The sequence below is a fragment of the Chlorocebus sabaeus genome, chromosome 7, assembly GCF_047675955.1.
Source record: "Chlorocebus sabaeus isolate Y175 chromosome 7, mChlSab1.0.hap1, whole genome shotgun sequence".
Classification (NCBI taxonomy): domain Eukaryota; kingdom Metazoa; phylum Chordata; class Mammalia; order Primates; family Cercopithecidae; genus Chlorocebus; species Chlorocebus sabaeus.
This window is the reverse complement of record NC_132910.1, coordinates 38897990-38920603: the sequence shown is the minus strand read 5'-3', so window position 1 is coordinate 38920603 and position 22614 is coordinate 38897990. Positions and strand designations below refer to the sequence as shown.

Genomic DNA, 22614 nt, shown 5'->3' with positions numbered 1-22614 from the left:
CTCGAACTCCTGATCTCACGTGATTCATCCACCTTGGCCTCCCAAAGTGCTGGGATTACAGGTGTGAGCCACCGTGCCTGGCCAATCTGATGGTTTTATAAGGGGCTTTTCCCCCTTTACTTGTTCACTCTCTGTCACCTGCTGCCATGGAAGATGTACCTTTGCTTCTCTCTTGCCTTCTGCCATGACAGTAAGTTTCCTGAGGCCTCCCCAGCCATGCAGAACTGTAAGTCAATTAAACTTCTTTCCCTTATTAATTACCCAGTCTTGGGTATGTCTTTTTTTTTTTTTTTTTTTTTTTTTGAGATGGAGTCTCGCTCTGTCGCCTAGGCTGGAGGGCAGTGGCACAGTCTCAGCTCACTGCAACCTCCACCTCCCAGGTTCAAGCAATTCTCCTCCCTCAGCCTCCTGAGTAGCTGGGATTACAGGTGCTCACCACGTCCGGCTAAATTTTGTATCTTTAGTAGAGATGGGGTTTCTCCATGTTGGTCAGGCTGGTCTTGAACTCCTGACCTCAGGTGATCTCCCCACCTCGGCCTCCCAAAGTGCTGGGATTACAGGCGTGAGCTACTGCACCCAGCCAGGTATGTCTTTATAGCAGTGTGAGAACAGGCTAATACATTTTTATAACATCTTCTTAAGGAAAATGGATAATTTTTTAGTTGTACAGAAAAATCATTTTTTAAAAAATATAGAAAGACCCTTGATGTTAAATTATTGGGTTATCTTTATTTTTACTCTTACAGGTTTGGATAAATTCCTACTTTAAGATACTATACCATTTAATAAATATCTGCTGAACAACTTTCCTTTCTATTAATGTATTCAATTAATTATTTCTATTTTCAAGATAAAATTACAAAAAGATGCATTCAAACGCTGCCTCTGCCACTTGCTCGCTGTATACAAATTGCTTACACTCTTTCCTTCAATTAAAAATTCAACTAAAAATATCCACCAACAGGGTTATTGTGCAGATTTAATTAGATCACATATATAAACAAATTTGTACAACATCTGGGTCGTACAAGGATTTGATAAATATGAACTGTCTTTTCTACGTTTTGGTGACTCATTATTGCAAGATGCTCTACTCCCAGGACCTACCTTGGTCTTCCATTTTCAATCTCATACAGGCCATTCTTGCTCTTTCTCTCAACAAGCCCATCCTTTTCGTTAAACTTGGGAGAAAAATTACTTTCACTGTAATGAGAATACCAATGTAAAATAAGAAATAATCATTCAAAACTACCAACAGCTTAATAATGCAAGTCAATCTGTTATCCATAGGAAGTATTTCTGAAACAGTAAATTTTTAAGGGTTAGTTTTTTTTCCCACAAATCCATCTTATTCTTTCAAAACAATTTTTAAGGGAAAAAAAAAGTTTTAACCAAAACACCATACATTACAAAGATATATATTATTATTAAACTTATTAACCCCTCTGGGAAGGACTACCAGCAGAAGAGCTAGAGCTCCTACCACATGCTACAGAAAGGTGTATTAGCAAGAAGCAATTGTTGGTGGGCACATTATGAAAACTATTGGTTCCCATGTAATTCCAAAAATAAGATTCCTTCTGATGATGTTTCTACTATTTCAAAATAATTTAAATTTCTTCAAATGCACACTGATTAATATTTTTATCAAAGAAAACCCACGAAGCAGTGAATTTGCCCCACAAGCTGCATAATAAATATGATGTAAATTAAAAACAGACATACTATGCTGGAAATGTTCTAGATTTTGATCTGGGCAGTGGTTACAGAGCTTTGTAAATGTAAAACTTTACTGAGCTGCACACCTTCACATGTAAGAAATGTGCACTTTACAGCTGGGCACGGTGGCTCACGCCTGTAAGCCCAGCACTTTGGGAGGCCGAGGTGGGCAGATCACGAGGTCAGGAGATCGAGACCATCCTGGCTAACACAGTGAAACCCCATCTCTAATAAAAAAAATACAAAAAAAATAAAGAAATGTGCACTTTAATACATTTATATCATGCCACAACAAAAAAAATTTTATGTTTTATTTATTTCTTTTTTTTTTGAAATGGAGTCTTTTTTCTGTCGCCCAGGCTGCAGTGCAATAGCACTATCTTGGTTCACTGCAATCTCCACCACCCAGGTTCAAGTGAATCTCCTGCCTCAGCCTGCCGAGTAGCTGGGACTACAGGAACATGCCACCATACCTGGCTAGTTTTTTATATTTTTAAATATAAATATATTTTATAAATAGAATATGTATTTTATATATATAAATAAAATATATTTTATATTTTTAAAATATAAAAAATTAACCGGGTGTAGTGGCACGCTCCTGTAGTCCCAGCTACTTGGCAGGCTGAGGGTTTCATCATGTTGGCCAAGCTGGTCTCAAACTCCTGACCTCAACTGATCCGCCCACCTCAGCCTCCCAAACTGCTGGGATCACAGGCGCGAGCCACTGTGCCCGGCCCAACAAAAAATTTTGTAAACAGACATAACTAAACTACTCTCCTCACCACTATAAAATCCCTGCCATAATTGCACTGACAGTGAATAAAGAGTTATGTAGCACTGGATAGTTCATGGGCAGTTCTGACACAGATTTCACTTTTTTCTTGCTTTAAAGCCAGTGAGTGAGCAAAGAAATATCCGTGGTTTGGGGAATAATTTCCAACTTCAACGATCCATACATTTTCTTAAGACTTCTAACCAATCTGCCATCTAACATGCAAATAAAAAGAATTAAATGATAAAAACCATGAAATTATAAAATCAGAGTTACAATGCCTTTGGGACTCTAGAGAGTCACCCCTTAAAAAAATCACCAGGCGTGCTGGCTCACGCCTGTAACACCAGCACTTTGGCAAGCCAAGGCAGAAGGATCACTTGAGCTCAGGAGTTCGAGACCAGACTGGACAACAATACTGTGAGAACTCATCTCTGCTAGAAATTTAAAAGTTAGCCAGGCATGGTGGCACACACCTGTAGTCCCAGCTGCTCTGGAGGCTGAAGTGGGAGGATCACTTGAGCCCAGGAGATCAAGGCTGCAGTGAGCTATGATCACACCACTGCACTCCATCCTGGGTTAGAAAAGGAACATAAAGGGGTGGGAAAAATGGGGAGATGTTGGTCAAAGGGTATAAAGTTTCAGTTATGCAAAATGAGTAAGTTCTAGAGATCTAATTTACAGTGTGGTGACTACAGTTAATAATACTGTTCTTGTCCAGCCTGGACAAAACAGTGAGACCCCATCTCTACTTAAAAAAATAGTAAAATAAAATTAGCCAAGTATGGTGGAATATGACCATAGTCCTAGCTACTCAGGTGGCTAGGACAAGAGAATCACCTGAGCCCCAGAGTTGAAGGTTAGAGCAAGCTATGATCACATCACTGTACTCCAGCCTGGGTGAAGTACAGTCTCAAAAATAGAGAGAGCACCAGTCTCAAAAATAGTAATAATACAGTATTGTATACTTGAAACTTGCTGAGAGTAGATCTCAACTGTTCTCACTACACACACAAAAAAGGTAGCCATGTAAGATTATTTTAAATGGCTTGATTGTGGTAATCACTTCAAAATGTATATGCATGTCAAAATATCAGATTGTACACCTTATATATATTTGTCAATCATACATCAATAAAGCTGGAAAAAATAAAAGAAACATAAACACAAAATGTTAATCAATGTGGCACTTCTATGAATTTAGTGAGAGCCCTTTCTCTCTCATTCTTCCCCTCTCTCTCCCCTTTATCCATCCCTCTTCTATTTTTTCACACTGGTTTATCATCATCCTGTTCTTAGTAACCCGGAAAATTTTCCGAAAAATATTTTCACAAGTCTAGTTATATTGGAAAATAACCACAAAAGATATTCTATTGATAACCCAAACAGAACACATGAAAACAAGTACCATCAGCTGTTATTTCAAAACAAATAAAATAGTACCAGCTGTTATTTCATAACACATGGCTGATGCTATTTGTTATTTCAAATCAAAACAGATTTAACTATTTGGAATTATCCTCCTAAAACCCCCAAAAGAATTTAAAAAATGAACTGTTTATCTTTGGCAAGAATTCAAGCAAATGTGGAAACTAAGTTATAACACAGCTAAGCATAGATTGAAATTATTTTCAGGTGTCAAAAAGATACTTTACAAATAAAACCATTAACTTCTCTAAAAGTCTTACTCCCAGCTAATGCTGTCATATTTGCTCACCTGATCTGAGGATCTGCCCACCTGGGTCCAGCCAAGACAGAGACTGCAGTGTATTCCACAGGGTTATAGTCCTGCCACTCAACAAGCCAGCCCACCTTCTCATTAGGAACCTGGCTTCGTTCAACTTTTGAACCTGGGTAAGGAGACGTCCGAGCCTTATTGTGGGAATTCTCTTTGGAACCATTAGAACCAGACATGACGTTGGTATTAAGATGAAACCAACAAGATGAAAACGAGTTTCTGGGGGAGAAAAAGAAAAAACATTTTACATAAATACCAAAAATATATTAATTAAAGAACCTAGGCCGGGCGTGGCGGCTTATGCCTGTAATCCCAGCACTTTGGGAGGCCGAGGTGGATCACCTGAGGTTAGGAGTTCAAGACCAGCCTGACCAACATGGTGAAATGCCATCTCTTCTAAAAAGACAAAATTAGCCAGGCATGGTGGCATATGCCTGTAATCCCAGCTACTTGGGAGGCTGAGGCAAGAGAATCGCTTGAACCCAGAAGGCAGAGGTTGCAGTGAGCCAACATCGCGCCATTGCACTCCAACCTGGGCAACAAGAGCAAAAACTCCATCTCAAAAAAAAAAAAGAAAAAGAACCTAATTCAAAGACCCAAAAACATACTTTCCAATTTCAAAAACCTTTAAGTATCAGAAAATTCAAATACGATGCATATTAGTCTAAAAGTCCAACATCTATGAGAGATTATTTTCAAATATACATTTTTTTAACATATAGCTAAATCTTATTAGTTGGAACCCACTCACTGAATTTATTTTAGGCAAAAAAAAAAAAAAAAAAAGACACAAGCTTACTTGTGTGTTATCTGTTGTAGAAGGGGAAGTTTGTTATGAAAACTCAAACCATAAAAACAAATGTAGGCCCGGCATGGTGGCTCACATCTGTAATCCCAGCACTTTGGGAGGCCGAGGTGGGCAGACCACTTGAGGTCAGGAGTTCGAGACCAGCCTGCTCAACATGGTGAAACCCCGTCTCTACTAAAAAATACAAAAATTACCCAAGTGTGGTGGTGCGCACCTGTAATCCCAGCTACTGGGGAGGCTGGGGCAGGAGAATCGCTTGAACCCAGGAGGTAGAGGTTGCAGTGAGCCGAGATTGTGCCACTGCACTCCAGCCTGGGCGACAGAGCGAGACTCCATCTCAAAAAAAAAAAAGTATAAAAGAAAATCATTTAAAGTCTATGTGAAGGAATGCATTTTAAAAAAATCATCTATAGTCTAATATACACGTAAAATGTATGGCAAAAATGGTTCAAAGGAAAAATGGGAAAATAGAAATTAAATACTGAAAAATTCTTACACTGAAAACAAACTAATGTAATATAATCTGAAGGTAGACTGCGGTAAATATACAAATTGTAACCTTTAGAGTAAAATTTAAATAAAATATACAGGCATGAAATAATTGGAGAACATATGCAAAAGAAAAACCAACCAACCTTCACCCTAACCACACAGCATATACAAAAACTTTTTCGTATCTTATCTTGCCTAAAAAGTTAAATGGCTTCTCATTATCCTTAAAATAAAATACGAATTCTTGATAACCTTAAATTAGGACATCTAAAGTAGGAAAGGAGATTCTGAGGACATGGTAAAATTATGATAGCTCCTTTCCCCTGCTCTCACAATACCAGTCAGTTTGACCTTCTTAAGACAAATGATTGATGGGGCAAACATCCACTTGACCAAGGTTGTGGAATAAGTCAACTGCATGTGCCTCCTGATCTCATACAGTGAGAAGTACACAACAATCATTTGAGGTATTTCTGCCAAAAATATATGACGTGAATCTGGACATTAGGAAACACAGGACAGACCCGGGTTAAGAGACATCTTACAGAATAAAGGTGTGTACTCTCTAAATTGGTAAGGTCATGAAAGATAGAGAAAAATGCAGGAACTCTTCCAGATAGATCAAGACTAAAAAGACATGACAATTAGAAGCAATCAATGATCCTGGATGGGCTGATAACCATAAAAGAAAAAGTAAACATTGCAGGATAGGTAGTAAAGTTTGAATGAGGTTGTATACATAAATTTAAAAGGCGAATTTTTTTAAAGTATCTATTTACTCCCAACAAAGAAAAACCCAGGACCAGATGTCTTTACTGATAAATTCTACCAAACATTTAAAGAAGAATCAACACCAATATTCCCTCAACTCTTCCAAAAACCTGAAGAGGAAATAAACACTTCCAAACTCACTCTATGAGGCCAGCATTATCCTGATACTAAAGCTCGACAAAGACACTATAAAAAAAAAACTACAAACGAGAATCTTTGATTAATACTGATGTGAAAATCCTCAACAAAATAATAACAAACAGAATTCAACAGCACATGAAAAGGATTATACACCATGACCAAGGGAGACACTCCTGGAATGCAATGATGGTTCCACATAATGAAAATCAATCAACATAATGTACCATATTAACAAAACTTTTTTAAAAAACACAATCCTCTTGATTGATGCAGAAAAATTATCTAACAAAATTCAACACCCTTTCATGATTTAAAAATATTCAACAAACTAGCAATAGAAGGAAATTACCTTAACATAATAGAGGCCATATATGAAAAGCCCACAGCTAATGGTGTAAAGGTGAAATACTGAAAGTTTTTCCTCTAAGATCAGGAACAAGACAAGGATGTTCACTTTAATATAATACTGGAAGTTCTAGCCAGAGCAATTAGGAAAGAAAAAGAAGTTCTGGCCAGAACAATTAGGAAATGAAAAAAAGGAAAAGGTATCCAAATTGGAAAGGAAGAAGTAAAACTGGTTGAGCATTCCTAATCCAAAAATCCAAAATCAGAAATTTTTTGATTGCTGATATGATGCCACAGATAGAAAATTCCACACCTCGCTTCATGTTGATGGGTCACACCAAAATTGTTTCAGGCACAAGTTTAAAATATTGTATAAAATTATCTCCGGGCTACCTGTTTAAAGTATATATGAAACATATATGAATTTCGTGTTTAGACTTGAGTCCCATCTCCAAGACATCTCATCATGTGTATGTAAATATTCCAAAACCTGAAATCCAAAACGCTCTGGTCCCAAGCATTTTAGATAAGGGATACTCAACCTGTATTTACACATCGCATGATATTTTATGTAGAAAACCCAAGATAATTTACGAAAAAACTGTTAGAACTAATAAATGAATTCAGCAAAGTTGCAAGGTATGAAATCAACACACAAAAATGGTTACATTAAAAAACACTAACAGGCTGGGTACGCTGGCTCATGCCTGTAATCCCAGCACTCTGGAAGGCAGAGGTGAGTTTGAGACCAGTCCAGCCAACATGGTGAAACCCTGTCTCTACTAAAAATACAAAAATTAGCCGGGTGTGTGGTGCATGCCTGTAATCCCAGCTACTCAAGAAGCTGAGGCAGGAGAATCACTTGAACGCTGGAGGCAGATGTTGCAGTAAGTTGAGATCGAGACTCTATCTCAAAAACAAACAAACAAAGCACTAATAATTAACAATCCAAAAGGAATATTAAGAAAACAATTCTACTTACAATAGCATCAAAAAGAATAAAATACTTAGGAATAAACTTAAGGAAGCAAAACTTTTATACACTGAACACTACAAAATATTGCTAAAAGAAGTTAAAGACACCAACAAATAAAAAGACATCCTGTGTTCATTGACTGGAAGAAAATATTGTTAAGATGTCAATACTACTCAGTTATCTACAGATTCAATGCAATCTCTGCCAAAATCCCAATGATGTTTTTCCAGAAACAGAAAACTCTACCTTAAAATTTATATGGAATCTCAAGGAACCCCAAATAGCCAAGACAATCTTGAAAGGGAAAAACAAAGTTCAAGGTCTCACACTGACTACACAGCTATAGCAATCACAACACTGAGATACTGGCATACAGACAGACATACAGACTAATGGAATAGAAGTAGAACCCAGAAATAAATCCTCATAATAATTTTTGACAAAGGTACCAAGACCATTTCAACAGGCAAAGGGCAGTCTTTTCAACAAATGGTGCTAGGAAAATTGGATATTCACATGTAAAAGTAGTATGAAGTTTGACTCTTACCTTACACCATACAAAAATATTAACTAAAAATGGGTCAAAGACCTACACATAAGACCTAAAATGATCAAAATCTTAGAGGAACACATGCTGACAAAATTTCATGACACTGGATTTGGCAATGATTTTCTGGATATGACACCAAAAGTACAAGCAACAAGAGAAAAAATAGGTAAGTTGGACTACATATTACATCAAAATGAAAAACTTCTGGGTATCAAAAGACACAATCAAGAGTGAAAAAGCAACCCATGGAACAGGAGAAGATACTTGTGAATCACATGTCTGATAAGGGGTTGGTTATATGCAGAATACAGAAAGAACTCCTACACACAACAACAATAAAACCCAATTAAAAAATGGGCAAAGGACTCCAATAGACATTTCTCCAAAAAAGATATACAAATGGCCAATAAGCACATGGAAAGATGATCAATATCACTAATTATTAGACAAAAGCAAGTCAAAACCTCAATGAGGTACTGCCTCAGACTCATTAGAATTACCACTATCAAAAAAACAATACAGAAAATAAGTATTGGCAAGGATGTGGAGAAATTTACTTGCTAATAAAAACACTGACATCAAACAATTTGTATTTCCATAAGGTATTGCTGAAAAAAGATTCAGTAAAGTGCTATAATACAATACTATTTTTATAAAGCAAGGACATAAAAAATAAGTAAATACATACATTTTGGTGCATGTATATAATGTATTAGTTTTCTATTGAGGCCATAACAAATCACCACAAATTCAACGACTTAATACAAATTCATTCTCTTACAGTTTTGTAGGTTAGAAGTCCAACAAAGGTCTCACTGGGCTAAAGGCAATTTACCAGCAGGGCTGCATTCCTTTCTGGAGACTCAAGAGTTAAAAATTCATTCGCCTCCCTTTCCCAGCTTCCAGAGGGAATCCCTATTCCATCTGCATTCTGTGGCTCATGGCCCCCTTCCATCATCTTCAAAGCCAGCAACATAGAATCTCTCTCTGACCATTCATTAGTAGTCATATCTTTGATCACGGCCAGGTCATTTTTTAAGGACTCTCAATTACATCAGGCGCGCCTTCCAGGATGCTCTCCCCATCTCAAAGTCCTTAACCTTCATCACATCTGCACTCTCTTTTGCTATGTAAGGCAACATATACATAGGTTCTAGGTATTAGGATGCATACATACTTGGGGGGCCATTATTCTGCTTACCACAAATGTCTATACTATTTATTACATAAGCATATATAGAAGATTCCACATAATCAGGTTCTTAACATAAGCTAGGAAATAAAGGGCTGATGTGAATAGATGCAGAAGCAAACAGGAAGAGGGAAAAGAAAGGAAGGAGAACAAAAAGGAAAGGGAGGGGGAAAGGGGAGTAGAGGAGAGAAGAAAAAGAGGATGGGGGGAAAGAAGAGAGAGTGGCAAAGATGGGAAGGAAAAGGGGAGAGAGAAAAGGAGAAAAGGAAAGGGAGTTGCAAGAAAGGATAAGCAAAAAAGAGAAAAACAGATTTAAAAAAAAAAGGATAAGAAATAAAACGGAAGAAAAAGGAGAAAAGGAAACAAGGAAAAAAAGAGAAGGAAAAAAGACTCCCAAACATACCAAATAAAGTGAGGTATGCCTGATCAAATTTATGCAATTAGGGAAAATTACATAATTATATATTTATACAAAAAGAAACTTATCAGTGGGGCATGCTGGCTCACGTCTGTAATCCCAACACTTTGGGAGGCCAAGGCAGGAGGACTGCTTGAAGCTGGAAGTTCAAGACCACCCTAGGTGAGATAGTGAGACCCTTATCTCTACAAAAAATTTTAAAAGTTAGCCAGGCATGCTGGTACGTGCCTGTAGTTGCTGCTACTCAGGAAGCTGTGACAGGAGGATCTCCTGAGTCCAGGAGGTCAAGGCTGCAGTGAACCGTGATCACGCCACTGCACTCCAGCCTGGGCAACATAATGAGATCCTGACTCATTAAAAAAATAAGAAACCCTTTTTTTTTTTTTTAATTAAAATTCTTAACCCGACTTACAAGAACTGCCTACTAGACTTCCTCCTGGTCCCTCTTCAGTGTATACAGTGTATATATGTACCTACCATTAGGTATCATACACAAGAGTTTCACTGCCCTAAAGGCAGTGAATTTTATGTGTACAATTCCGTAACAGTTGATGTGTGTCATTATACATTTGTCCAAACCATAAAGTACGAGACCAAGAGTAAACCCTGACATAAACTACAGGACTTTGGGTGACAAAGCGTCAATGTAGGTTCGATTGTAACAAACGTATGGCTCCGTGGCTCTGTGGGGATGTTGACAATGTGGGAGGCTAAAGTCCTCTGTGCTACCCCAATTCATCCAACTCCTGATCTTTTTACTGTCTCCACAGTTACGCCTTCAAGAATGCCACATAGTTGGAATCATACAGCCTTCCTTCAGTTAATAATATGCATTTAAGATTCCTCCATGTCTTTTCATGGCTTGATAGCTCATTTCTTCTTAGCACTAAATAGTATCCCATTGGCTGGATGTACTGCAGTTTATTTACCCATTCGCCTATTGAAGAACATCTTGGCTGCTTCTAAGTTTTGGTAGTTATGAATAAAACTGCTATAAACATTTGTGTGCAGGTTTTTGTGTGGACATAAATTTTCAGTCCATTTGGGTAAATACCAGAGCGTGACTGCTGCATTATAAGTGTTGAGTTCTGTAAGAAACTGCCAAACTGTCAGTTGGATTTTTAACTGGTTTCATTCTTTCCTATTTTTGTGCGTCTACAGTTTTATGTACTATTCAAGCTATTCTCTTTCATCACATTTAAAGACTCTGAAACAATTACTATTTCATTTCACACTCACTTTACATCTGTAAAGTGTTGAAAACACCCCAAAATCAGGAAACCCTAACCAATAAAGAAGTGAATATCCCCAGATGGGCTGAAAACTAGTGTAAGGTGAGCGAATATCTGATTTGTGACTAACTATTAAAAGTGGTAGGTTCATTCACTTCCATGCTGTGACGACTGTCTTGCTTCAGCTGCCATAGTTTAGGAAATGTACATAATGAATATTCTGAAAATAAAGAGTCCCTCACTCACCTTAAACCCATACTCAATAAAAAATGAATACATATATGAAACACATTTATCAAAATTAGCAAATAGACTTCAGGTGTTTTAAAAAGCAAAATTTTAACATATGGAACCCTAATCTCTAACTGAACTCTATTACAGAATGAGTTATGTTTCACGGTTTGGGAGTAGGGCAAGAAAAAAGTTAGGGCCATTAATTAAATACCCAACAGTAAACACTAATCCTGTTCCACTCCATCCCACCCAAGTACTAAAAATGTTTAAATAACTTAAGGCTCTTTGTTCCCTGATTTAGCAATAAAATGTTTATGGAATTCCACCAACCTACCTACTTGACAAGACAGACTTACACACTGGATTATTTACTTTTCTAAAACAAATTTAATTGTGCAAGAAAAAGAGCAAAAATTCAGACTATACATCTTATCACATCAAGAAGTGTTAACACTGCTATCTAAATATGCTATTTAAATGTGATACACTGTAAGGTAACAGAAAAAAGAATACTTGTAATATACACACACGCAGCCTAGACCTTTGTATTGTATTACTGAACAAGTGCAAGAAATATATTTGGCCTAGCAAATGGAAACTAAGTAATTGACAAAGTTCATTTACATGGCAAAAACCAGTTCTTCAGACTGGTAAACTTTAAAAAATGCAATACTGACATGGTGCTTTGAAATAAAGAAAATCTGCAACAATCATATTGTCATAACCACAGACAAATACAGACAGTGATTGCTATGTGCAAGACGCTGTTCTAAGCACCGTAAATTAACTCACTTGATCCTCACAACTGAGTTCAGTTACTTTTTTTTTTCTTAACCTTTTTTTTTTTTTGCGACAGGGCCTCACTCTGTTACCCAGGCTGGCATGCATTGGTACAATCATGGCTCACTGCAGTCTCGACCTCCCAGGCTCAAGCAATCCTCCTGCCTCAGTCTCCTGAGTAGCTGGGACTACAGGCACGTGCTATCACACCTGGCTTTTTTTTCTTTTTTTCTTTTTTTCTTTTGGTTTCGTTTTGTCTTTTTGTTGAGGGAGCGGTTTGGTAAATCAGGTAGGCTCAGAGACTCCCAATTTTGTTTATTTTTTGTAGCAATGGGGTCTCACTGTATGTTGCCCAGGCTGGTCTTGAACTCCTAGGCTCAAGCAATGTTCCTGCCTCGGACTTCCAAAGTGCCGAGATTACAGGTGTGAGCCTCCACACCAGGCCATATTATCTTTTTTCCTTTTTTTTTTTTTTTTTTTTAAGAAATAAGAACATTAAGGCCAGGTGCAGTGGCTCACACCTATAATCCCAGCACTTTGGGAGGCTGAGGCAGGAGGATCGCAAGGTCAGGAATTCGAGAACAGCCTGGCCAACATAGTGAAACCCAGTCTTTACTAAAAATACAAAAAAATTAGCCAGGCATGGTAGCAGTCACCTGTAATCCTAGCTACTCAGGAGGCTGAAGCAGGAGAATCGCTTGAACCTGGGAGGCGAAAGTTGCAGAGAGCCAAGATTGTGCCACTGCACATCAGCCAAGGGTGACGGTGCGAGACTCCATCTCAAAAAAAAAAAAAAAAAAAAAAAAGGAAATAAGAACATTAAGAACCAGAGAGGTAAATAAGTTTACCAAGGTCACACAATTGAGTAGAAATCAGGATCCAAACCTAGGCAAACTGTCTTAGAATTCCAGGCTCTTAACACTATACTTTACTATCTCTATTTCATTTTTAGTTCATTCATGTGTTTTATGTATTCACAGGAATAAAACAATGTTCTACACATGTGACCCCAACAGATCCTTCCAGAAGATTTATATGTTGTGCTATTTAAAAGCATTCACCACATCTTTGTAATATAATACCTTTTTTCTAGAAAACTTACACTTGATGACTGGGAGCAGTGTCTCACACCTATAATCCTAGCTCTTTAGGAGGCCAAGGCAGGAGGATCACTGGAGCCCAATAGTTTGAGACCAGCCTGGGCAACATAGGGAGACCCACCTCTACAAAAATAAGTAAATAAATTTTTAATTAGCCAGGCACGGTGGCGCGCACCAGTAGTACCAGATACTCAGGATGCTGAGTTGGGATAATCATTTGAGCCCAGGAGGTTGAGACTGTAGTGAGTCATGATCACACTACTGCACTCCAGCCTAGGTGACAGAGCAAGAAAAAAAGAAAATGAACATTTGAAACCTTCTAGTAATCACAAAAACTAAGTGCAAAACTGTCACTTTCTGGGTTTTTCCAAATTATCAAAGACTGGTAAAATTCCTTTTTTTTTTTTTTTTTTTTTAAAGACAGGATCTCGGCCAGGCATGGGGGCTCACACCTGTAATCCCCGGCACTTTGGGAGGCAGAGGCGGAGAGATTACCTGAGGTCAGGAGTTCGAAATCAACCTAGCCAACATAGTGAAACCCCGTCTCTACTAAAAATATAAAACTTAGCCAGGCATGGTGACAGGCGCCTGTAAACCCAGCTACTCGGGAGGCTGGGGCAGGAGAATCGCTTGAACCTGGGAGGTGGAGGTTGCAGTGAGTGGAGATCGCGCCACTGCACTCCAGCCTGGGTGACAAGAGTGAGACTCCATCTCAAAAACAAAAAACAAAGGAAAAGAACATTAGGGACAGGGTCTTGCTCTGTCACTCCGGCTGGAATGCAGAGATGCAATCTCAGCTTACCACAGCCTCAAACTCAACTCCTGAGCTCAAGCAAGCCTACTGATCACTTAGTAGTCTCTGAGCCTACTCTGCTCCTATGATAGTGAGAACTACACATGCATGCCACCAGGCCCAGTTAATTTTCTTTCTTTTTTTTTTTTTTTTTTAGAGACAAGGGTCTTGCTAAGTTGCCTAGACTGGTCTCAAACTCCTGGCCTCACATGACCCTCCTGCCTCAGCCTCCCAAAGCACTGGGATTACAGGTGTTAACAACCATGGTGCCTGGCTGTAAAACTTTTGTTTTTCTTAAGACATTGTATCACTCTGTCACCCAGAATGGAATGCAGTGGCATGATCTCAGCTCACCGCAACCTCCTACCTCCCCGGCTCAAGCTATTCTGCCATATTAGTTACCAGGTACGTGGCACATTTGTTAACTGTTGGCTTTTTCTTTAAAGCCAGTACAGTCTCTGGTTCTGGATATACCTGCCTCATCTAGGGTTCCCAGAGTTATAAAAACGAAGAATAATTGCCAAGCAAGTTTACACTGTTCTGCTGGCATCTAACAAAAAAAGCATTCGAGATTTCCAGAAAGCACATACATGTATTCCTTCCTTCCTCAAATCCCACTGGAAGAAAATAAAGATAAAGGAAAATAAAATCCATACCAGGAGAAGGAATAAATGCCACCAGTGAATGACAGATGTTAACCAACTTCAGGAAAATGAAAAGTAGTTGGAATATTGACCTTCAAACCAGAGTATGACAAAGTAAATTTAAGAATATGCACCAAGGACAGGCGTGGTGGCTCACGACTGTAATCCCAGCAATTTGGGAGGCTAAGACGGGCAGATCACGGGGTCCGGAGTTCAAGACCAGATCAGCCTATCCAAGGTAGTGAAATCCCGTCTCTACTAAAAAATACAAAACAATTAGCTGGGCGTGGTGGCGCGCGCCTTTAGTCCCAGCTACTTAAGAGGTTGAGGCAGAAGAATCCCTTGAACCCAGGAGGCGGAGGTTACAGTGAGCCGAGATCGCGCCACTGCGCTCCAGCCTGGGCGACAGAGTGAAACTCCGTCCAAAAAAAAAAAAAAAAAAAAAAACCACCAAAGGATTAGGGGGAGATGCTATTCCTACAAGCTGAGCCGAGTTAGAAGTTTCAAGCTTGAAGTCAGTGGGCCCAAAGGTCATAAATTGGCACCGGGACAAAAACCATGGAAATCACTCAGTCCTCCTCCCTCCCCACTCTCCAAGCAAAAACTCCAAAATAGTTATGTTTGTCTCCAAGATAAAGTCAAAAGTTTTTTAGAAATGAAGGGGTAGGACCCCTACTGTGAATACTGCTGTTAAGAGTACACAGCAGAAACTTAGGCTTAATAATTTTACAGTTCACACTGAGGAAACAAAGTTAAACAGCTATACTCAGCGGAGAAGCTGCTCCTCCACTACTGTAAAGCCTGAAGCAAAAGACAGGTTCCCACCCTATCCGTCTGGTACCTGCTCACATGCCCTCAACTGAAACCTTTCTATCTAGGCGACCTGGTACAAAAAGCCAAAAGTCAATTAGCGACTCGTGTACTGAAAACAAGACCTATTATTCACATTAACCAAAATATAGACAGATAACCAGTGCCCATCAGACGTTGGAGAAAAAGCAACAGAAGGAAACAGGCCCAAAAAGACACAGAACTATTGACCAACAGTAAACAGATTCAGGAAACAGATTTTTTTTTTCTAATTATCATCTTTGTAGATTCAAGAGACTTTTAATATCTATAAGTAAGAAAAGGCTGCTGCACCTAGGACCCTGTGTTTACTAACTCAAAGAATAAAAACTGGAGAAGGAAAGAACAGAAGGAGGTAGTCTAAGACACCATAAATCCATAAATTTATCCACAATAGACAAATTAAAAAAAAAAAAAAGGAGGTAGATAGCAAATATATTATCTACCCTGGAAAGGGGGTGGGGGAATAGTAATTTCACTTTTCATTTTACATCATTTTCAAGCTGTTTTAACTATGTATATATATATTAATTCTAATAACAATGTTTTAAGTATTAACCATAAAAAAAAATGGCACGGGACACCACCACCCCAAACAAGTGCTATTTAAACTCTCTCGTGATACTAACAATGATTTACGGAGGATGGCAAATTTCAAAATAAGAGATCAAAAAGGGTCCCTGCCACTCGTTTTCCTCAAAAGCTAGATAAAACATTTTAGAGCCTTTTTGAAAACTTGCATATGACTAGAAAAACCCGGCAGACAAAGCAAAGCCTACAGAATACGCCGGAAATAAAGCTGGTTCCCACCCCAACTCAGGGTCTAGGGTAAATGAGCCGGCAGTAGGAGGGTGCAATACCTGAACGCAGGGATGCCGCGGCAGCCAGGGGACCTGACAGTCACAGAGGCCAAGGCCACAGAGAGAGACACTGCAGCTAAAGCCCTTCCCAGGAGGCGTCCGGCCATCAGCGCCCCGAGGGCGGCTTCGCGATGCCAGGTTGCTCTTAGTTGGTGCCTCCGCCTCCCCACAACCCACAGCTCCGAGTCCCGGCCCCCCGTATCTAGTGGGCACTAGGACCCGGCTGCCGTTGGGTTCCCGAACGGGAGTAGCTGTGCCTACCTATAAATCACAAATCAAGAACCCTCCCACGCTAGAGTCCGGTTTTACCCAGTGCATCGAGAAAAATCCAGACCAGCACGTGACGCACAGCGCCAACTGCCGGAGGAACCGCAACCAATGACGTCGTAACTTTCTGGCTGCGTAATGGCGCTTTACGGCCGCGCCGCAAAGCAAAGGTCGTGCGTTGCCGGCTTCGTAGCGCCTTCGGTCTCCGACTTCCCAGACTTCCCAGTCTGCGCAGGCGTACTTGGAGCCGAAGGGAAATACCAAGAAAGTACCGGAGGAAAGGAAACGTCTAACAGACGAGGAACTGGAAGGGGAATAAGTGGGAAAGAAGCAAAGGGGTTTGAGAGAGACTTGTTGCCCTGGGTTTTGTTTGTTTGTTTGTTTGCTTGCTTTTTGAGACAAGAGGCTGGCTCTTGTCGCCCCGGCTGGAGTGCAGGGGCGCGATGTCAGCTCGTTTCCGCCCCAACCTCCTGGGCTTAGGCGAGTCTCCTGTCTCAGCCCCCGACGTCGTTGGGACTACAGGCACACACCGCCATACCTGGCTAATTTTTGTATGTTTTGTAGAGACAGATTTTTGCCGTGTTGCCCAGGCTGGTCTCCAACTCTCAAGCTCAAACAATCCAAGTGCCCTGGCCTCCTCACAGGCGTGAGTCAATGCGCCTGGCCCTGCCTTGGTTTTTTAAGGCAGTAAGTTGTTGCGGAACCACGTTAAATATCTTAGCCATATTTTAAATAGTATTTGGTTATGGGAATGAAACCGTCTTTGCAAAATTATAACTGATTTGGGAGGCCGAGGCGGGATCACCTGCGGTCAGGAGTTCAAGACCAGCCTGGCCAACGTGGTGAAACCGCCTCTCTACTAAAAAATACAAAACTTAGCTGGGCATGGTGGCGCACGCCTGTAGTCCCAGCTACTCAGGAGGCTGAAGCAGGAGAATCGCTTGTACCCGGGAGGCAGAGGTTGCAGTGAGCCCAGGTCACACCACTGCACTCCAGCCTGGGCGACCAGAGAAATTATATCTAAAAAAACAAAAACAAAAAAAACCACTCTGCTCCCTGAATGTTCAGGGAGACTGATTTGGGTAATAATAAAACTCCGGTCTCCCACACAGCCGGCTCTGCCTGAATTACTTTTTCTTTATTGCAATTCCCCTGTCTTGGTGAATCAGCTCTGTCTAGGTAGGGGGAATGGTGAACCCCTTGGGCGGTTACAGCAAGAGGAGATAGTGCAGAGACTCAGCCCTCCTATCTTGAAGCATTTCTCGGTTTTTTGTTTTTGCTTTCTTAACCAAGTTGTCTGCTCCAATTGCTGGATTTCATTCACAAGGCTTTGCCAGGACCAGGTGTGGGCCTTGGAAACTCGTGGAGGAGAAAAGCTATGAAAATAGGCACACAACCTGGAGGAGGAGCAGAGAGCAATACCCTTAATACTGGAGAAGAACCTCGAGAGGCAAAAATTAGCCAAACGGACAGACTGAAAGTTGGAAACCCAGATTGTCCAAAGCAGCTTGTAATCAGGCTTACTTCATTTATATTAGCTTATTGATGTGGCAAATACTTGACTTTTGCTTACATGAGCCGCTGTTTCTGTGCGGTTCCAATACACCGAGGTTACAAAACTGACCATCTTAAGAGCCAGATTAATCAAATTTTGACAACCATTGTTCTGAAAACTGCAGAACTCTTGACAGGTATTGACTGTTCAAACCTTTACACTGTCAACCTAGTTGTGTCTCAGATGCTGAGGCACGAAATAGAATTTAAAGCATTTGCTTTAGCTAAAGTGAGGACAGCTGCCCAGAAGACCCAGACCCAAGTAACCTTGAATGTGAGCTCCTGTCCGCCTTCGTTACAATCAGGTTTTTAAAGGCAAAAAGGGGACAGGGAGTTGACTGATACAAAGTTGTAAAGAATTACTGGTTTGTAGAAATAGCATTGATTAGTGAATGGCTATATATTAAGCTATAGGGTGTGAGTTACAGTGTCCAGTGTGCCATTGATAGGTTAACTGGTAGCTACTTGTGGCTATAGCAAGCAGTTTAAAGAGATGAATACATAACAAAGTGGGGAGTAGGATGTAATTGCTGTCTCATTTTAATGTCTCTCTGGGCCTGATAATTTTAAAGGATTCGCCTTCCTCATATAAAAGTGCTTTTCTCAGCACTGAGAGACTTGATTATACTCTAGCATAGCTTCCAGTAGCTTAAGGCCTTGTCTCTAGGCTGGTCCCAGACCCCATTAAAATGCTTCCCTGAAATCAAAACTCAATGCCTGGAGAATTTACTGTTTGTTCCAGCCAAAACTTGGTGATAGGCAGATAGGTCACTGAACCCCTTCTTAGGGCAGTTACCTTAGAAATCTTGTTTCTCTACCCTTCGTGATGTAAGTCTACCACCCAAAACAGTTTCCTCAAAGACTTGGGAGCCATCTCTTTGAAATGCAAATATTCAGGGAGATAATTCACCCTAGCTCCTGATCCCTATAGGAGGCAGGTACCTTGCTTTAGCTAGCACCACTGCCTCCTATCATAAAGATGGAAGTTTGTTTCTCCTCTGGATACAAGCCAGTTAACAAACCCAAATGGCGTAGTCACATCAATCAACAAACCACCGCCCCCTCCGCCGCCCACCACCCCCCAAAACTTAAGATCCTTTTGTGCCTTTCTCTGTTGCATATCTCAGCCTTTTGTTTCAGGAAAGTGTGGGGTTTGTTCATATTACACTCTCTTCCCTATTGGACTGGCATTACTGAATAAAGTCTGTCCTTACTGCTTTAACTAGTATCCAGCTTTGTTTATCTTGACTGCTATCTCAGGTTGAGAAGTAGTATTATTGAAATGTGCATTTTAAAGATAAATATCTGTACTTGGCTTCCTCTGGTCAGATAAACTTTGCTCTCAAAGTTGTTAATCACTGCTTAAGTTGGAAATGTATTAGACCGGCTCTGTTCATCAAGTTCAGCGTTTCCAAAGTCTGCTGACAAATTAGTCAAGAGAGAGGACAGGAGAAAAGCAGTGAGTTACAAAGTCAACAAGCAAAGAAAGGGAGCAACAGAAAGTAGTTCTCACAGGAAGCTCCTCAGACCCTAGTCTTCTAACTCCACATTCCTGAAGGGGAGGCTAGCGTGAACTTAGTTTGATGAACCACACGACTGTGCAAACAAAACCAATTCCATGGCACTGAAACCAAATCACAGTTAGCTGGGACAGCCAGATCTCCTGGGTTCCTCCCTTTGGGGACGCATACTCCCATGTCTGCTAGGGTGTAGTGAGTGCATGTTCTGCAACCTGCTCTTGGGTAAAAAAAAAAAAAAAAAAAAAAGAAAGAAATCTCGTTATCAAATTACCCACATCCTAAATTAGTTAAACAGATGTCTTCAGAATTTAAGTAAGGAGAAGTAAGGACTTTTTAAAAATTTATGAAGCATATACCAACTTCAAGGACATCTTAACAATAGTTGGTGAGACAGGCCAATGACACTGAGAAATGAGAATTTTTAAATAGGAAACTGACATATGTGATCATTGGAATTGATGGGTATGCTAAAAGTAAGAGTAATTCAGAATCTCAACTATTTCCCTGATATAGTTTGGATATTTGTCCCCTGAAATCTCATGTTGAAATGTATTCCCCAGTGTTGGAGGTGGGGTCTGGTGGGAGGTGTTTGGGCCATGAGGGTGGATCCCTCATGGCTTGGTGCTGTCCTTGTCATAGTGAGTTCATGTGAGATCTGGTTATTTAAAGATGTATGACACCTCCCCCACCTCTTTCAGGCTCCCACTCTCACCAAAATGTTAGCTCCCCTTTGCCTTCCACCATGATTGTAAGCTTTCTCAGGCCTCACCAGGAGCCAAGCAGATGCCCAGCACCATGCTTCCTGTACAGCCTGTAGAACTGTGAGCCAAGCAAACCTCTTTTCTATCAGGGGAACCCACCCCCAATATTTCAACATAGGTTCTTTCTATTTTCCATAACTGTCGGCCAGCTGAGAAATAAAGAGAAAGAGTACAAAGAGAGGAATTTTACAGCTGGACCACCAGGGACGACATCACATATCGGTAGGACCATGATGCCCACCTGAGCAACAAAACCGGCAAGTTTTTATTAAGGATTTCAGAAGGGGAGGGGGTATATGAACAGGGAGTAGGTCACAAAGATCACATGCTTCAAAGGGCAAAAGACAGAACAAAGATCACATGCTTCTGAGGAAACAGGACAAGGGCAAAATCAGAACTCTTGGGTAAGGGTCTATGTTCAGCAGTGCAAGTATTGTCTTCATAAACATCTTAACAGAAAACAGGATTCAAGAGCAGAGAACCGGTCTGACCAAAACTTTACTAGGATGAAGTTTCCCAATTCTAGTAAACCTGAGGGTACTGCAGGAGACCAGGTCGTATCTCAGTCCTTCTCTCAACCACATAGGACAGACATTCCCAGAGCAGCTGTTTATAGACTGCCCCCGAGGAATGCATTCCTTTCCCAGGGTCTTAATATTGATATTCCTTGCTAGGAAAAGAATTTAGCAATATCTCTCCTACTTGCATGTCCATTTATAGGCTCTCTGCAAGAAGAAAAATATGGCTCTTTTTGCCCGACCCCACAGGCAGTCAGACCTTATGGTTGTCTTCCCTTGTTCCCTAAAAATTGCTGTTATTCTGTTCTTTTTCAAGGTGCACTGATTTCATATTGTTCAAACACACGTTTTACAATCAATTTGTACAGTTAACACAATGATCACAGTGGTCCTGAGGTGACATACATCCTCAGCTTATGATGATAACAGGATTAAGAGATTAAAGACAGGCATAAGAATTATAAAAGTGTTATTTGGGAACAGATAAATGTCCATATTAAAATGAAATTTTCACAACTTGTGTTCCTTTGCTGCAGCTCCAGCCGGTCCCTCTGTTCGGGGTCCCTGACTTCCTGCAACACTTTTCTTTATAAATTACGCAGTCTCAAGTATTTATTTCTTTTCTTCTTTTTTTTTTTTTTTTGAGATGGAGTCTTGCTCTGTTGCCAGGCTGGAGTGCAGTGGCGTGATCTCGGCTCACTGCAACCTCCACCTCTGGGGTTCAAGCGATTCTCCTGCCTCAGCCTCCTGAGTAGCTGGGACTACTCAGCCCATGCCACCAAGCCTAGCTAATTTTTTGTATTTTTAGTAGAGACAGAGTTTCACCATGTTGGCCAGGATGATCTCAATCTCTTGACTTCATGATCTGCCCACCTTGGCCTCCCAAAGTGCTGGGATTACATGCATGAGCCACCATGCCCGCCCTCAAGTATTTCTTTATAGCAATGCAAGAATGGTCTAATGTATTCTCTCTTTTTTTTTTTTTTTTCTCTTCCATTCATTTAGTCATTGTAAACAAACATTCTCTGAAAAGGAATTTGGAGGGAAGAGACTTTATTCCAGTGGACAGTTTGCAAACCAGGGAAACATGGCCTTTGGTGTAAAACAAAAGTGTGCTCCAGAGAACAGAGAGAGGGTTTGGATTTTATAACCAAAATTGCCACCCAGATTACTAATTAGGTCTGTTTATACAAATGAGGGATTCAAACTAGCTTAGTTCTGATTGATTGACACAGCTGAGCTCCTGTTTGTTGGTTCGGGTGAGTTTCGTAAATCCCAAAGTTCGATAGAGGTGTGAGTTTTCAGTGAACTCAGAGTACGTGTGTGACCCTTAGTAAGCAAATGGCCACTTGGCTCTGTTTAAAATTTGTTAGCCACATGGGATCCATCTTAAAGGATTGCCTCTTTCAGGTTTGCATTTATTCACATTATACCATAATGACAAATAATACTATTTACCAAGCACACCACCCCAGGTGCCAGGAATACAGTTGTGAACAAGATGGACAAGGTCCTACTCTCATGAAGCTTACTTTATAGGAGAGGGAAATAAACGTTAATAAGTGAACCAATAAACT

At 40.3% G+C, this 22614-nt stretch overlaps 1 protein-coding gene across 3 annotated transcripts in view; it reads right to left on the bottom strand.

Moving 5' to 3' along the window:
* Window positions 1-16846, bottom strand: part of NUDT9 (nudix hydrolase 9) — a 35874-nt gene extending 19028 nt beyond the window's left edge. Inside the window, exons 1-3 of one of the 3 annotated variants that reach the window (XM_007999190.3) lie at window positions 16418-16846; window positions 4212-4451; window positions 1108-1203 (exon numbers count right to left, since the gene is read on the bottom strand). In XM_007999190.3, the coding sequence (XP_007997381.1) occupies window positions 1108-1203; window positions 4212-4451; window positions 16418-16524 (443 nt within the window). In that variant the 5' untranslated portion in view covers window positions 16525-16846. The remainder of the gene's footprint in view (window positions 1-1107; window positions 1204-4211; window positions 4452-16417) is intronic. The other 2 variants (XM_007999192.3, XM_007999191.3) reach the window with 2 other exon arrangements.
* Window positions 16847-22614: the final 5768 nt, after the last annotated feature.